The sequence below is a fragment of the Mastacembelus armatus genome, chromosome 7, assembly GCF_900324485.2.
Source record: "Mastacembelus armatus chromosome 7, fMasArm1.2, whole genome shotgun sequence".
NCBI lineage: Eukaryota > Metazoa > Chordata > Actinopteri > Synbranchiformes > Mastacembelidae > Mastacembelus > Mastacembelus armatus.
Window position 1 is genome coordinate 25,790,421 of NC_046639.1, and position 14,611 is coordinate 25,805,031.

General features: G+C 42.3%; 1 protein-coding gene across 7 annotated transcripts in view; it reads right to left on the reverse strand.

Annotated features, from left to right (window-relative positions):
- The window catches only part of prdm16 (PR domain containing 16), a 160,615-nt gene that overhangs the window by 72,418 nt on the left and 73,586 nt on the right, over nucleotides 1-14,611 (reverse strand). For all 7 annotated transcript variants that reach the window (XM_026332436.2, XM_026332435.2, XM_026332434.2 and 4 more), the window contains exon 3: nucleotides 4,078-4,125. In XM_026332436.2, coding sequence (XP_026188221.1) covers nucleotides 4,078-4,125 — 48 coding nt within the window. The remainder of the gene's footprint in view (nucleotides 1-4,077; nucleotides 4,126-14,611) is intronic.

The following is a 14,611-nucleotide window of genomic DNA, read 5'->3' on the forward strand; positions in this document are numbered from 1 at the left end:
CAGCACGAATTGATTCCATCTCAGTGGTATTAAGCAGTGTGTGAATGGGGCCTGGAGAGAGAGCGAGAGAGAGACAGAGTGAGATAGATAGTAGCCTTTGGGGGGAGATGGTCGTCTTGGGAAAAAAGCAATCAGTGCTCATTGATTTTCTCTGCTGGTTGAATGGAGGGTGTCTATCTGGAAGTCATTATCTGCCATCTGATCTGCTGGAGTGTTTACACACACTGGGATGGACAGCAGCGCTTTTCTGGAGATGAGGATTAACACACACACACACACACACACACACACACAGATCACATCCATGCACAGAGCAATGACTGTCTTCTTCCCCCTCACTTTCTAACGGGCTTTTAAATCCAAAGAATCCAAAAAGAAAAGAAATCCTTCCAATACCCTATTAACTTCCCCACATAAACTTAACAGTGTGTGAATGAGAATATAGTTAAGTAAACAGACAGATAGTCCTGCTTTGTATGGCCAGACGAGACCAAATGCTACAATCCCTGATCCTATCACCAAGAGCCTCTGATAGTAATCTAGAGCTCCCACAATACCATCCTGTCTGCAAGAGGGAGGCAGGGATGAAATGAGTGTAGGAGGTTGGATAAAGTAAGCAGAGAAGGGATTCAGATAACAGAGCATTTTATTTTCTGTCTGTGGGTGGGGTGTAAAGATGCTTGTGTATTTATGTGAGCATGTGTTTATAAGCCAACATGACTCAATCCATGTCTAAGCAAGTGCAGGATATGAATCCCAAAGGCTTTAAGCCTCACACACACACTCACTCACTCACTCACTCACTCACTCACTCACTCACTCACTCACTCACTCACTCACTCACTCACTCACTCACTCACTCACTCACACTCACACTCACACACTCACACTCACACACACACACACACACACACACACACACTGGGCAGCTCCAGTAAGTGGGCTGGAGAAGCTACAAAAACATCTTTGCTTCCGTTTAATCCCTTCGCCTTAACCTCGACTCTGACTGTGCCCCCACTTGCTTTTACAAAATTTCCAGACTGACTCAGCAGCACTCAAATGGACTTGTGTTTGTGGCCACATCTAACAAAATGACAACATCCTGAAACACAAAGGGTAAACCTGTGTGTTTCTACAGTAACTCCACTGTTGCAGTGGGGTTAATGTTAAGTGCTGTTTTAAAACATATATTAACTGAAGAGCATATTGACTCTGTCTCTATATTTCTGTTTGCTCTGTGCCATCTTCCATTACAGGAACTGACTCATGTGTTTCATAAGGTTAGAATGACATTCTGCTGATCGTAATTTGCTGCTTTGTGTTTTAAAAAGTGCTTCAGAAAAGATTCTGAGATCACGATCATCATCAATAACATAATATATAATATATTGAGGAGGAATATATTAATATAGAGAACGACAACAAAACGACTAACTCCGTGTTATGTATTCGTCATAAATACTCCTCTCCTCGATCAATCCTTCAACATCAGTGTAGAGTTTATCCGTTCAGTCTAGTGTCTGGTCAAACTCCTGTGGTTTACTACTGAACTCTGAAATAAATAAATAAATAAAAACAATCTTTTGTCAAACATGGGGTTAATGCGTGACAGTGGATTAAATTACGACCCTGACATGTATTGACTGGTTACTAAACGTTCCAGGACTTATCAAGCATCTATGCCAGTGCCTCGTGAACAAAACGAACCAGAGCAAAACCAAAAGAAATCATCTTTATTTCTTCCAGTGCTCATTTCTTCCTCTCATCTCATCCAACCATCTCTTCGGCCTGGTTTATGCAAAAGCTGGCAGCCCGCCTACGTAAAATCAGTCTGTGACCAGAGTGGTGGAAATATAGTTTACATCAACGGTAATGCAGAATGTAGCTTCATGTTGATGTTTATCTTTTCTTTGACTAATATATAACATATACCAACACAACAGATCCCTTTAACTCTAGTATAACAACTGGAAATAACACACACAGTCATCCACACACACACACACACCTTTCAGCAGTAAACTACTTTATTCAGACTCAATTAAGATTCTGCCTTAATCAAGCATAGCGATAGTAATGACATGTTGGAGGCAGGAGAAGGCAGTGTTTACGTGTGTGCATGCATTTGTATCTGTGCACCTTTGCCCTGTATGTGTGTGTGTGTGTGTGTGTGTGTGTGTGTGTTTGTGTGTGTGTCAGAACGACTGCATGATGTGGATGAATGAGTCATGTCATAAGAAACGGCTCATGCATAATTTCGCTCATATTCATAACAGGCATGTGGTCTGCCACCACCCGATGAGGGCCCACCACAAACTCACACTCTGCATAATAAGATGTAGCCGCTCTGTGTGTGTGTGTGTGTGTGTGTGTGTGTGTGTGTGTGTTTGGATTTTATGTACTATAAGTGTACTGTACGTCTGTGTTCTCTCATCTGTGTCAGCCTGATTACAACTTTACGTTCCTATCTGTGCATGTACGTTAACATTTGTGTGCATGCATGTCTATGTACTTGACAGCCATAAAAGTGCGTGCACAGACTGGCGTGCACAGGCCCCTCTCTCGTGTGGAAGGTGGTTAGGTAGTTTTTAAAAGCATGTAGGTTTTTCCACATTGTACGAACATTGTGGGGAACAGGGAACAGCCTAAACCACCTGCGGTCGACTCTTAAAATAAGCTCATTGACTAATGTAGGATTTCAAATCAACCAAGCAGTCAGTGATTTGCATACCTGCCTGTTTATAGAGGGTACAACTACAAGGCCTTTGACCTGAAATGCAAATAAGGAAACTTAAGAGATTTTGTTTTTCTAAGGGCCAAATTGGTCATAATTGTAAATTACGTCAAAAGGGATTTCAAGTGAAATATGTCTTGGTAAGTTTGCTCACGTGGCAACACGGCTCTGTCAACAGTTTCTCTCCTCTCACACATTGCTTTTATTAAGAAGAGCTGGATTTTATATGGAAAACTAGTCCACCATTAGTTCTGCTCCTGATGTTTTGACCGTCCTGTCATGTAAGATAAGAAAAGAGGCACATACGAACTTTGGAGACAATTTCCAAATCTTTAAATTTCTTTGATAGCTAAATCCATAGTGCAGGAAGACAAGCTGGCGACATCTACAACATGTCACTCACATAAAGCCTGTTTTAGCTCCACTTTGTCAACCAAAAATAATTAAAGTCAACAGAAGTACTATGAACAAATGTTTCAATTTAAAACTCATATTTCACCATCCCACACTGGTACAGACCTGAAGGAACAGTCAATCAATTGTGAAATAAAAAACAGCAAAGACCATAAGAAAGTCTTGTATTATACAGCAGCAGTGGGTTTGAGACTTATAGAAATTATGCCAGTGCCATATTGCAAATATGGGCTAAACCTCAAAACTAATACAACATACACATAAATTACATGATTTACCACCGTCCTATGTTAAACCACTGATTTAGGTTTTAACTACCATAAAACTAAGACCTGAGTTATGCCTGTACGGACTCACTCTGAAAAAGCGGGTCCACCTTCTTGCTGCCATTGTTCTTTCATGGACCATTAGATGGACATGAACTCTGTTGCTGTCATGTCTTGACCCAGCAACACTGGCTGTAAAAACAAACAGCCCGGCCTCTCCAATAAATTTATCACCTCATAAAGTGGTCAATGACTGGTCAATGGGATGTATCTGTCACAGTGTGTGTGTGTGTGTGTGTGAATGTCAGGGGTGTCTGAGAGAACAAAGGCTTATTTAGCCTGTTAGTCTGTCGATAAGCAGAGTTCCTGAGTTAATTACAAATACAACAACAATGACTGATAAATAACCAGCAAAGTCAGCATTAAAACGTGTGGGTCACCTGCATGCTCTGCTAATAATAAAAATAAAAATACTGTATATTAGTATTTATTTGAGTCACAGCACACAGATGATTTTGTGTCGGATATGATTTTTGTGCTGTCACAAACTGACCCTTCTTTACTTCAGACTCACAGACTTTGATATCTGTGATGTAAAGGTAAAGCCAGCAGGGTAGAAGTGCAAAGAGAGGAGCCGTAAAGAAGAAGAAATCACCGTCCTACCTTTTTGATGCAGCTGTCGGTGGAGGTGTCTTCATGGTCATTCATTATCTGTGGAGAGAAACAAAAAATAACCTGCTTAATGGCACCAAAACCCACACTCTCATCCCAAAACTCTGAAAAAATAAGAATGGGCAAAGCATAACCTTGAATTTGATGAAGAAGAAAATAAGTTTATTAAATATTGAAAAAGAATATTGATTCTCCTGCTAAACGGGCATTGGCCATAGGTTGTGACCATCAACCACTCAATGACATGAGATCAGGGTGTTCATAGTTCATCACATGGACCCTCTGGGCTACAAATGTGAGCAAATGGACACAATAATGGACCAAGAGGTCACAAAAACACACACAGAAGCAAACATAGCACCACATACACACTGACTGATGAATGAATGCCCCACAGATTTGACATTAATTCTCCGCTTCAGCGTTGCAGGAAATTTCACTGAGACTGTGTCTGTCTATGTGTGTCTGTGAGTGTGCGTATAATTAGGCCTTCAAGCAATATTTACTGGGGGCAGATGGGTGGTAGAATGCTCCCAGTGTCTGCCAGAGGAAATGAAGGAAGTGGGGGAATGATGAAGAGATGGGGCTGGTCTGCTGCAATGAGGGGGCATTTCACATATAATGGCGAACCAGCGTCTGTCTCTGTCTGTCGCTTTCTCTCCCTCTCTGAAGCCCATTGATGGCAGCTGAGGATCAAAGAAGAGATGCAGGCTGTTTTCAGAGCAGCTTTAGGTGTGGTGCTTAACTGAGTTTAGCTGAAATTAGACCTATAAAAGTTCCTCCAGCTCAGACACACGGCATATCTGAGCCTCCTTTTTCCTGTACCCTATCCTCCCCATCTACCCCTTAACAGTAGATGTGTTGTGACAAGACTGGTCTCCTTTATATTGGAGCGGACATATTGAAGTTTGTCTTTCCTAAACCAGCGGAGCCCACCGTGAACGGCAAAGAGACATTTATCAGGTGAGGAATCTGCCATTGAGACTGTGCAGCTATTCTTTGACCTTCAGCGTGAAGCAGGTTCTTTTATGCACCTATCCATACAAGGCCCCATTCACAGGAAGTGATTAGAAATTCTATAAACCTGTGGATCTATGCACTCACATGTGCCTCCACAAGATTACTTCCTCCTCATTAAACAGAAAAAAATCTGTTATCTGTAAACACAGTAACACACAGAAGTTCAGTCTCAATTCTTCTGTCCGTCCTCTCACGACACAGCGAACCAGACGTGCACCGACGTACTGTACGCCACGGTTTCCTAAATTAAACTGTCAAGAATCTGTTTCTCAGCATCACCGAATGGGAGCAATTATACCAGTGATACTTAAGAGAGTGTTCCCAGAAGACTTAACCATCACCTAGGCCTCTACGGAAGCATGTGGTACCTAAAATGAGTTGACAACACAACAGTAAACATGTCATGTCCTGATGGAGAGGACGTCTCATGACCAATCAAATCTGTCAGATCGTTCTTAGAAAACCTGCAGAGTGGTCAATTGCAGCACTTATGAAAGTTTCTTTGCAATTGCATATTATTTTAGTTGCCACACAGAGTTTCATTTCATCTTTATATATTATAACCTTTGCATTATGCATGCACATTTACTGTAGCTGAGTCCTGGGAAATACTTTCTGTAGTTACTGGGGCACTGAGTTTAAGGGAGACCGATCTAAAAATAGCCATTTCATCTAAAAACAAACATTCTCATTTCATTTCATTTATTCTATTATTGACTTATTCATTTTGTGGAATACACACGGTAACCCTTCAACGAAACCCAGGAAAAAATGAAGTGGTTCGAGGATGGTTATTTAGTGAAAAGAAAAAAACTGGTTAATACGTCTGCTCTGTAAGTAAAAGCTGTGGTTGTGAACTTTAAACATGGCAAGAGTAGATGGTGAAATAGAGAGAGAGAGAAAGAGAGAGAGAGAGAGAGAGAGTAAGAGAGAGAGAGAGAGCAAGGACTTCCCCTTTCTTGTAATGCACCAGACCAGCTGCAACAGTTTACAAAACCAACAGCTTGGCTGTGTCGTCTAAAATGCTACCAGGCATTCAACAACTATAGGACAATTTCTGGACTTTCCCTGTGCTGTGTTCAGCTGCATGCCAAGTGTAAATATGTGTGTATCAAATTGAGCAGGAGGGACCTAGAACCTAGAAGAGATGCAGGCAGACATGATACCTTAATGTCTTTCTTCTTCAGGGGAGGGGGGATCAGGACTGGGTGGGTTTTCAGTTGTTCAAACTTGAGTTGCTGGTCCAGGAACACTGAGATAAATGTCAAAGCTTCTTGGATTTGAATTCTATGAAGTTGAATCCAAATTCTCTATTAAAACTCGATCCAGTGATTGTTTTCTTGTCTTTTTGAGACTGGTGGTGAACAGGGAGGGCTCTCAGCAGCGAAGTACAAAGACTCGTGCAATGACGACTCTACCGGTAACCCAAAGGCAGGCGGAGATGCTCTTTCAATGCTGGCATACTGCACGCACACACACGCGCACACACACTGACACACACACACACACACACACACACACTGACACACATACAAGGCAAACACGCACGCAGTACAGCCCAGCCTTGCAGTAGGACTGTGCCAAGCAAATAAATAAGCTATTAATTAGGGAAGGAAAATGTGATTGGCCACTGACTGGTGGCACTATGATTTATTGCACGTGTCACCGTCATCTCAAAGTGACTTTTACTCTGGGTTGGTTAGACAGGCCCAAATACAGACCGGCCTATGTTGAGAGGGATAGATTTTCCACTACACAGAGAGAGGTAAAATTGTCCATTTGTTCTGTATCTAGCCTTCTGAACGCTGACATGTCAATATGTCTTATGGAAAAGAGAAAACACTGAAGCGAGGGTAATTAGAAAGTGTGATTAAGTGTGTGTCTGGGCACACAAACTTCTTTCTCTGGCCTATATGACCTCAAACATAAACAAATCCAGTTGTGGCTTGATGAAAGTGCAGCCACCTGCAGAACCCTTCCACCAAGAACTGTCCAGCCCCTCATTAGGGATATGTGTAAATGTGTGTATTTGTGTGTATGAGAGTGTATGTGTATGTGTGTGTATCTCACCAAGACTGTGGTGTGTGCTTTCACACTAGGTGGGAGGGAAAACCCCATCAGTTATTAGTGTTTCACGGCACAGCTTTTGTTATTGAACCGAGTCAGGAGTTTTTCAACACCATTTCAGCACCGTTCGTATTGACGTGCCGTGATGACCAAATGGACAAAAGAAAACACAACTTGGAGAGACGCTCAGTTGTTTTTACAAGACCTGTCACAGCCTAAAACACATGACTGAGCGAAATCCAGAGCTCATTTAACTTTAAAAAAAAAAAAAATAGACCCAAGGGGGTTTTCTGTAAAATATGTCTCCATGCTTGGGTCCACCCTCAATCGAATGACCTATACACTAATCTTCTAGTCATGCAATTCACCAATGAGAATGCTAACTAAGTAGCCATAGCAATTAGCAGCGGACCTCACAAAGCTTGTTCATCATCATTCTCAGGCACAAGGACAGGAAGAGGGCCCCACTTGGAGATTTGTGCCATAGGAAAATGTTAGCGTTCTGTTGCCAAAAACAATTCTGCTCAACTCTGGATAATATGAGGCAATACAGCAACATGGCCCAATGGATAGCTGCGGATGTCACAAAGCCGCAAGTTTCCAAAAAGAACCAGCAGCAAACAAACCTCAGGGCTTTTTGAACCAGGGCCCTGAGTGACAACCCATTGGCTGCGAGAGCCACACCAAGAAAGCCACAAATTGAAAGTTTTGCTACGCATTTATTGGGAACTTTTGTTGCTTCTTGGCAAGTTGACAGGATTTCATAGTGGTGACAATGCCCCAGATGGGTTATTGATCTTTTTGATGTATAGATGAGAGAGGAAGCGGTCTTTCACTCTAGGTCGTGTTGAATAATAAACTGCAGAGAAAGTATGTATTTGTGTCAGACAGCAAAAAAGAAAGAAGGAAAAACGAACAGGGAGTCTCTGTTTCTCATTGCTGGAGCCTTTAAAATAGGCGCTAACCATCATGTCAAACATGATCTCAACAAATGGATCTGACTCCTCTGACTCCCAGATATTGGCAAATGTAACTGGAACACTTTACAATCAATGAAACAACACAACTGCCCCAAAAAAGGAAGAAAAAGAAGTGGGGATATCAAGACTCCAGTGTTTTCTCTTGGAGGTCTCTTGCTATCACTTAGAGATTGTTTGACTAAGGATATATGTCTAACACAGTCTGCTTTTCAGCATCAAGTCAGATGGTGCCTGGTTGTAGTTCCAAATCGTTTGGCTCGTCCATTAAATGGTGTAAAATAGAGCTGTTTCAGGACACCCAGGGACAGGGGCCTCGACAGCCGACCCAAAACAAGACCAGAGCTATGACTTCTTAAAAACATGCCTTAACGATGAGGCTGCTCACAGAGCTTAAATCAGAGATCAGAGGACTACAGCAGGAGGAGGTGGAAGCAGCATAGCACCCCTAAATACGAGGGCGCTGGGCGTCCATCAGACAGACCATATTTATGACAACTTTAATGAGTGGAAGCCTTGAGGTGCTTTGGCCAAGGCAAATATCAAGAGGAGTGCTGGTAGGACATTTTCGCTTGCTTGCACCCCCTTTTTCTCCGTTTTTGTTGCTCTAGAAGGAAATTACAAATATTGTAATCGCTACCTCCACTTTGCTGTGCAGCCTAACGCGAGAAAATTATACAGTTCATTGGTGAAAGCAAAAGAAAATGATGTCTCTGGAATGTGCAAGATGCCATTGCCTGAGAGAGAGAGAGAGAGAGAGAAGAGAAAAAAAAAGGAGAGATCAGATTAGCTTGACACTTATCAAACCAGGGTAAAGCTAATAGAGTTACCCAACCCTACATCCAGATGGGTCTATGCAGGGTGCGGCCTGTGACGGAACTGAAAACTGTTGGTGAGATAGAGTTTAGCGCACAAAGATTAGATTTGGAAGGCAAACACTCAGTACTATTGTACTACTCTGGAAAGTCACGGTCACTTGTCAAATACAAACGGCTGATATTTACAGAACGAGCAGTGACCCCATATGTCCTAAGAGTCTTTGTGTGATTTATGAAGAGAATGTCACAGTGAAATATCCTGGCAGGGTTTACATTGACCCCGGACAGGCTTGTCCCATCCTTTCAGTGTTGTGTATGATTCACAGGTTTTGCATAGACATGTGCAACCTAGGTGCCATCTATTGTACACTTGGTACAAAGCCGATCAAATATTTGTATTCATTGGTCTGACAGTTGCAAGCTGATTGAAGCCCTTTCTTTGTAGGAAAGTGATGGTACAAGGTAAGGTTTGCACTTCATCAGCAAACAGACCACAGGAGAGAAACTTCATGAAGGAGGAGGAATGTGAAAAGAGGTGGAGGGAGAATGAGGAGAGCAGGATTCTGCAAATTTATTAAAAGGGTCATATTTTTATGGGGTCCTTGTACGACCATCCATCACCTAATGTCCAAGGCCCCGTATCCTTTTAAGGCCATTGACTCTGAACTTGATATTGACAGAACCATACAGATAAATTATCTGCTTGGCCTCTGCTTTATTGATAAGTCATTTGGGCAGATGATCAGTAATAATCATAAGTGAATAAGGGTGTGACGATAGATCTTCTGCTAGCAGATGTTGTGACAGCCGCTGGGTTGAGGTCCAATAAATAACCCTACCTTTTGGCCTAAGAGAATTGCCTACACAGCATCGGGAGCTGCTGTGGTATGCCTTTCAGATAATGATATATCACATCCTCCCTCTTCATTTTGATATAGGTTGGCGTTTATCGATATGTGGCAGCAGGAAGAAAAATAATATTGCCTTATTTTAAATGATCTCCCATTCTTCCCATGACACATATTGCCTCTTAGCAAGCAAGGGGTTATGGGTGTAAGATTTAGGGTCTTGACTTGAGGGCATATAGATTGAATCAAAGGTCATGCTGTGGATACTTTTCATTTCACATACCCCAGCTGAGCAAGATGGCTACGCCGCCTATGCATATATGACGCTTTACTATGCACTACACGAATCTGACAATGCCTTTTTATCTCAGCAATGTCATATGTTTCAAATCTCCATTTCCCCTTGCAAACTGAATTTGTGTATTTAGAAACATACACCAGACCACACTGTCTGTCCCTCTGTCGAGTGCCAATATGAATCCCTAATTCAAACCAGGCACCCCCATTAGGTAGGCAGAAAGAGACACTGAAACAGAGAGAAAGGAATCTCTCATCGTATCAGAGGCTTTGCTGGACGGCAGCCACTGAGATATTGTCACGTGACGACGGACAACTGGCAAGTTAACTGCATATCGTTTATAGGCTCTGGATAAATATTTATATCGTTTGCATATTTCAACATAAACAGAGGAGTTGTGGTAACTTTTCATGTCTCCTCTCTCTCTTTTTCTTCAAATCCAATATATCTACAGGATGGGCAAGCTTGCTGAACGCAAGACTGAAGGAAACGAGGAAAAAGGAAACAACATTCATTCAGATCATTTTGTTAGAGAAGAAGAATACGTTTTTTATGATTTCTGTACTCGTGTGTCAGCTGGTGATGCATCACCTTAAAATACATCCCATAGCTTTTTTGTTTTTTTGAATCATACACACATATAAAGGAGCTTGAGTGCATCTTTAGTGACCGGGAGCCAAAGTGTATGTATATGTGGGTCAGTACCGAGGACAAGCAGGGCCTTTCTTTGGGGCTGCAAGAGTTTATACCGAGGTCAAGCCCTCCACAAGATGATGCCTGACAAGGCCAAAGCCATGCAGAGTGACTCGCTGATGAGATTTCTCCAGCACATAAATAAACAAGGTCTGACCATGGATTTCCTGCTCAGGGGTAAGAGTGTGTTTTTGTTTGTGTACAGCAATGTATGAATGCGCCAAACAGACACAAATTGTACACATACTTGAACCATTACATAATTAAAGTAGTTACAGTTATGCCAATCAATTATCAAACACCCCCCAAACCCCACAGGTATTGTGCCTTCTGTTCACTGTAAGTATCCACTCAGTCCTTTAGCCTGTCTTCTCTCTCAATGGGCTTTTTGTATTGGCGTGGCCTCCGTGTTTACAGGGAAGATGTAGAGCTCAGATGTTAGGTCATCAGGAGGACAGAGGTGAATGCTGCGGTGTGTGTTGAGGAAAGCATGAACAGATCCGAGCGAGCATAAGACGCTCTTTGTTATATAAGTACTTTACATGTTTAGCTGCTTTCATCGCACCAATACGCTTCTTTCATTAACCACAACAAAAGTGTAGCTAAATGACTGTGACGCGCTGAAACGATTCATCTATTAAACTGTGTCCATCGTTTTACTGGAACAGATCCATTGTGAAAAACACAGTATGTCTCTGCCGACTGATTCCACAATGCCACCAGCGAGTATAGTCACAAAAATTAAATCTGCTCTTTCTTTTTTAGGTTTAATTCAAACGCAATTATCTCTGACTGAAGCACGTACGAGATAAAAATACCAAAAATAATAATGGCTACTTAATAGTTCTAATGGCTGCTATTAGCATGTGTATTATTTGGAGTGTGATGTGGAGATAAAACACAAAAAGCATTTGTCTATAACAAATGGTCTGTAACTAGTATGCTGTTTATCCTTGTGATTTCTTTTGATGGCCAATCAGATTATTTACATGGTGGAAACATATAAAGACTGCAGCGTTTAACCAAGCTGCTACTGCCAAAAGATACTGTCTGGAGATACTGACTACAAATGGCTTCTTTCACTACAGAGACCACAGAGGAAAACATTTTGCATAGGAAAAAAAATAAAATACAAACTCGAGTGCCAAACACATATAATGGCCCCTAAATCATGATCACTGGTTGTTTTCAAATTCTCTTCTCCCACTAGCAATTAAGTAAATGAACAATACAATGTAAATAATGGCATAAAAGCTTCTAAAGTCTGACTATCGCATGGAATAAACAATACAAACTGCAACTGTCCTTGCGTGATTAAATGCTGACAAAGCATTCTGTAATCACCACACTTTTTTGAGGGCGGTTGTGAAATTAAACACTTTAAAGTTCTTTCAGTAAAAATAGACTAATTCAAAGAGCAGGAACAACAGATTGAGATTGAGAAATGACAAATCAGACCCACTTGGCAAATTAACTGTCCACTGTTCTGTTATCATTAAGACTCTGGTGTCAAACCTCCCTCTTGTCTTTCTGTGCACATACTCCGTTTATCCTCGCTCTGAAGAGATAGCAACATTTATCACCGAGAGAGCTGTCTCCAAGTCCACGGGATCAACCCATCACCTCCACAATAAACGTCAAGCTGTCATGATTTATGCAGCTAATGAAATTGATTAGATGGCTACAATGGCCCAGAACATTGTAATCACATGATTCACTACTGTCCTGTTTGCTCAACTTGCTTGAAAGATCAGAATTTGTGTGTGTGAAACGAAACTAGGACAGGGAGGTAAAAACAGGTCGCGAGACATCCTGTCAACCATCACTCGGCAATGACATAGTTACATCTTTGGAGGCTCTGTCCTCAGTCTTTATGGTTCGGCCTTGGAGACTCCTCGAAGGAGATATAACTGAGTGGAGATAATGTAGCAGTCCCAGTTCTTTGTACAAAGGCCATTGTCTGATGTTTTTGTCATGAAAACCCGAGATGAGTTGAAGTGTCACTGACTTTGATAATTTCAGGGATGGTCTCAGACTTCAAAAGGCCGTGTGGTAATGATGTTGCAAAAGCCACGATATGATGCTGCAGGCCATCCTGGGGCACCGAGTGAATAAAAAACAACTGTGTATCACAGTGGACTTTGTGGTGCAAGACACTGCCAAGTAGAATTTTAATGTGTGACAGAGACCTCATGTCATTCCAAAGTTCAATTCCTATTATGACATATAAACTAAACACTGCGACACCAAAGCCAAGGATCACGGCTTTGAGCACTCCATACGTGTCTCAGACAAATACTCTATATATCATGTCAAACACAAACCCCCCCCCCTCATTACGCAGGTGAATATAAACATCCTTTCAGTTGACCTTCGGGCTCATCACAAATGAGTTTATTAGCTTGGCCATATAAGGCGAAGGCCTTTTATAACCCTATTAGTGTGAGGCAAAGACTATCTCTGACACTAAGATTGATGTTCCCCAGCTTATCGAGTGCTTCCGTTATCAGCACAAACCCTCAGCGGTGGGTCCTGCTGAAGGTTTGTGCACCCCTCATTTGCACACCTCAGAACTGAAACTCATCAAACCTCGGGTCTTTATCGTCTCTATCATCAGCTGTTAAAACCTCTTATCGTTATTATCTTCATTGGTGTCAGTGATAGCAGTTTTATTTTGAGACGGTGCTACAGAGCTATGATCATTGTCACCTTGGCTGTTGGAATAACAGTGGTATGATATGCACAAATAGGATGCGCTGTCGTGGTCTATGAACCTTGGTTTATAGCTGTCTGTCTGGCCAGTCCACGGGATAATGACAGATGACTTTATTGGGGGAGTTGCATGGTCACAGCTTGGAGCTGGGACTTTCCATTAGTCATCTAACTAGAGCAATCAGCATGGAAAATGTTTGCAAACACCCTCTTGACCCTTTTTTGTTGTTTTTATATCGGTAGAGCAGGACGTATGCTATTTTCTGCCCATGACTTACTCTATTTTAATAATAAAAAAGAGAAAAAAGACCAAACAAAATAGAAGCAAGGAAGAAACTGATTTTGGAGAGGTGCACTCATTAAATTTCTTCTATTTCGGCCCCTGCGGTTGTAACAGATGACTTAGAGAGAGAGCTATTGGACATAGGAGGGAGGGTGAGGGGTGAGCTTGGTGAGAGGAAACTTATCTGTCCTTGGGCTGTGGGATAGAACACAGTGCTGGCTTTATTCAGCGTCTCGGCCCTGTCGTTAAGGAACGATGACACACTCCTCCAGGCCCACATTAATCTTTAACAGTGTGATTTCTAAAATAACACCAGTGTTTTCCCTAAGGCACGTGGGGAGAGAAGGCTCAGTACAGGCCTGCTGAGCCCCCCCCCCCCCCCCCCCCCTAACATTGGAAAGCAGAGAACAGTGAAAAGGGTTAGGAAACTAAAAAGACTGACAAGGATTTGAACAGAGAGGAAAGACAAGACTCGATGCATGGGAGCAAACGTGTACAGGATCTGGACCTGAGTGAGAGAGTGAGATGTTAAAAGCCCTTGACCTGACTCACCCTGACGGTGGGAGCTTCAGTGGCTCCCTCGCGCCACACATTAGCCTTGTTAACAGTGTTATCACAGAGCTGTCCCAGGCAAGATAAAGACTGTGGCCACTGATGGGCCTTAAGTGAATGAGGGACTGGCTGCGGAGACACAGACAGGGAGGGAAGTGTCAGTCAGCCAGCCTCTGGTTAATGGTTGCAGAGATAGAAGCTGAAGCAACAACATTTTGTGGGGTATTGTGTGTGTTTAACAGCAGGCTGGGAAAGGG